The following is a 3,173-nucleotide window of genomic DNA, read 5'->3' as shown; positions in this document are numbered from 1 at the left end:
CGCCTGTAGTCCCAGCTACTTGGGAGGCTGAGGCAGGAGACTCGCTTGAGCCCAGGAGTTGGAGGTTGCTGTGAGCGTGATGCCATGGCGCTCTACCCAGGGGGACAGCTTGAGGCTCCGTCTCAAAAAAAAAAGGAAAAGTTAAAGGATATCTCTTTAATAAAAATGTTGAAATATCATGTATGCATCTTGGCTGTCTATCACAGATAACAGCCTTCTATAGGTAGACTGAGCTTTTTGAAAAAGATGGTATTTCATTTATCTTAGTGGTATTACATTGGCTTTAGTAAATTGACTAATACATGGTAGGTCAAAGTTACTATAGTATTTACTGAAATTAATTGTTGATTCTCCTTGATGTATCCCATACATTTCTTGGGTCCTTTGTTCTTTAGGTAGAAAACTAGAACACCTCACTGATAACACTATCTTTCTTTCTTTCTTTCCTTCCCTCCCTCTGTTTCCCTCTCTCTGTTTCCTTCTCTCCTTCCCTCCGTTCTTCCCTCTCTCTTTCTCTCTCTTCTCTCTCCTCTCTTTTATCCTCTTTTCTTCTCTTTTCCTTTATTTTGTCTTTTCTGTTCCTTTGGTGTAGGGCATCAAGAGAAAATCCAGCCATGCAGGAAAAAAAAAGGTCAAGCATCTGGCAGTTGTAAGTATCAAAAAACAAACCAAGAAAGACATTAAACATTGCTTTGAGTCAAGAAGATTACAATTAAAATTTATTTTCAAAAATGATTTTATGTACATTTTCTTTCATTTTTTTTAAAAATTGAGAGTAAATAGCTTAACTGAACTTTTTCTTTTTGATATATAGTGTACCAACTCGGTAAGGCTGTTCTTGAGGACAAAAGCTATCGTAAGCTGCATCATGTTGGTTATGCATTTGATGCAATCCTCTGCTAAATTTAATAAAATACTGGGGGAATTATTCGTAGAGTGGATAATTACTTGAATCCCCATTAAATCAAATAAGTTACTGTTTGTGTGGTTGTAAGGAACCTCACACAGTAGAAATGAGATATTTAGTGTTTGTGGGGTTTGAGTAGTGCATATTTGTACATGTTGGGCTTGAATTATTTTGTGCCAGAAGTACTGTGTGTTTACTAGGGTTAAAATTTATGCAATTTAATAGAAGTGGTAGTTTTTTTAAAAAGTAGACATGAAAGTGGTTATTTAAATGGAGCTTAATAGGAAAATGTGTAAGGTGTGTGTTAACCCATATATGTTCTAGGACTTTTTCAGAAGAGCCTATTTCTAGAACTGGCATACTACTATTCAAATCAAGCAGCTGTAACTTTGCTGTTTAACAACCACCTTAATATTACACCCAGCAGGAGCAAGCTAAAGGAACCATTTTATTTATTCAGTAGAAGTTCCCTATACTCAAGAGCTTCTTCCTTTCATTATGGAAATTGCTAAGTATAGAAGTGGTACCTGCCATTCTAAGCAATAGTTTCCCTTCCCTGAATGTCTGAGTTTGGCTGTGAGTTATTGTTAAGCCTGTAGCATGCAACGACAAAAACTGCTTTTGCCGGTTTCTAACTCATTGCCTTGTAAAAGTGCTTTGGAATTTTCTTGAGCATTAAAGTTTATGGAAAATCATAGATTGTTCCTCACAGTGCATATCACACACTTTTTCTATTTAGTTTCAGCCGACTTTTCAGCTCCTCAAGTAACACGGCTAAGAAGCCTGAGCCACCTGTTAATCTGAAGTATAATGCCCCCACCTCTCATGTTACTCCTTCTGTCAAGAAGAGAAGCAGCACCTTATCTCAGCTTCCAGGGGATAAGTCCAAAGCTTTTGATTTCCTTAGTGAAGAGTGAGTATTCTCCAGACTTGATGGTTATGCCCTAAATAAGTTAATGGTTCAAAATACTCTTGCCACTTATGATATCAACTATGAGGGTTGAGGTTAGATCTATTAAAAACAAAAACTATTTCCGTAACTTGGCTACCTTTAAGTAAATTTCTTATAGTCAGCACCTTTTTATGAAAGTTGAAAGTTACATTTCAGTTTTAAATGTCTCATTTTTGCTGGTATGACAACATTGATAAATATTAAAAAGAAATGTTAAAGGCTTAAGTGAGCCTTTGTCCTAAAAGTTTGAACATTTCTTTTGAGGGTAAAAGGCTTGGTTTTCATTCTAACTCTGTTACTCATTAGGCATATACCTAGTCAAATCAGCCCTCAGTGCCCTGATTTCTCTGCCTGTGAAATGAGTCTGATAATTAATCTCAATGCTGGTAGGATTACATTATACAGTGTCTGTAAAGTATCTGATTTAGAGGTAGATTAGTTAACTGTGGCATACATAGCAGGTTACCTCATGAAAATTCAAATGGCCAAAATAAAGACAAATTATTTTCATAATATTTTATTCCATAGCTCCAAAGCTTAACAAATCAATTTGCATTTTTGTTGTCTAAAACAAGTTAATGGAGTCTAAAATTTGACCAATATTATCTTCCTAGGGAAATACTGATTTATTGGTCTTTTAGTTACTTCCAGCACGTTCCTTGGCATTAGGAAATACTCAATAAATATTTCTTGAATGAATAAAAAAGGAGGAGCCAAAAATATTTAAAAATTTTTCCCTTTCATGTGGCGAACATCTAAAACTTAATAGAGGCTGGGTGTGGTGGCTCATGACTCTAATCCCCAGCCTGTGGACTGCTTTAGGCCACGTGTTCAAGACCTGCCTGAACTGGGGGTGGTGCCTGTGGCTCAGAGGAGTAGGGCACCAGCCCCATATACTGGAGGTGGCAGGTTCAAACCCAACCCCGGCCAAAAACTGCAAAAAAAAAAAAAAAAAGACCTGCCTGAACAAGAGTGAGACACTGTCTCTACTAAAACTAGAAAAAATTAGCCATACATTGTGGCGGGCGCCTATAGTCCCAGTTAGTTGGGAGGCTGAGGCAAGAAAGTTGCTCAAGCCCAAGAGTTTGAGGTTGCTGTGAGCTGTAATGTTGCCACGGCCACTTTACCCAGGGTGATAGTAGGAGAAGCTGTCTCAAAAATAAATAAATAAATAAATCCTAATAGAAAATTTGATGGCTGATGATTTGATGTAATACATCGTTTAACAGGCTACTTCCTAACCTGTTAAAGCTTAGGCACTGCACAAACTTAAAAAGACCAGCTTTAACATTTTTTTTTTCTTTTTTGAGGCAC

General features: G+C 37.1%; 1 protein-coding gene across 6 annotated transcripts in view; it reads left to right on the top strand.

The window, feature by feature from the left end:
- SPAG9 (sperm associated antigen 9) overlaps positions 1–3,173 on the top strand; it is a 148,815-nt gene that overhangs the window by 112,926 nt on the left and 32,716 nt on the right. For all 6 annotated transcript variants that reach the window (XM_012811540.2, XM_023519218.1, XM_023519219.1 and 3 more), the window contains 2 exons: positions 593–649; positions 1,647–1,820. In XM_012811540.2, the coding sequence (XP_012666994.1) occupies positions 593–649; positions 1,647–1,820 (231 nt within the window). The remainder of the gene's footprint in view (positions 1–592; positions 650–1,646; positions 1,821–3,173) is intronic.

This window comes from Otolemur garnettii, unplaced genomic scaffold (assembly GCF_000181295.1).
Source record: "Otolemur garnettii isolate 467f Iridium unplaced genomic scaffold, OtoGar3 scaffold00162, whole genome shotgun sequence".
NCBI classification, from domain to species: Eukaryota; Metazoa; Chordata; class Mammalia; order Primates; family Galagidae; genus Otolemur; species Otolemur garnettii.
This window is presented reverse-complemented; position numbering and strand designations above follow the sequence as displayed.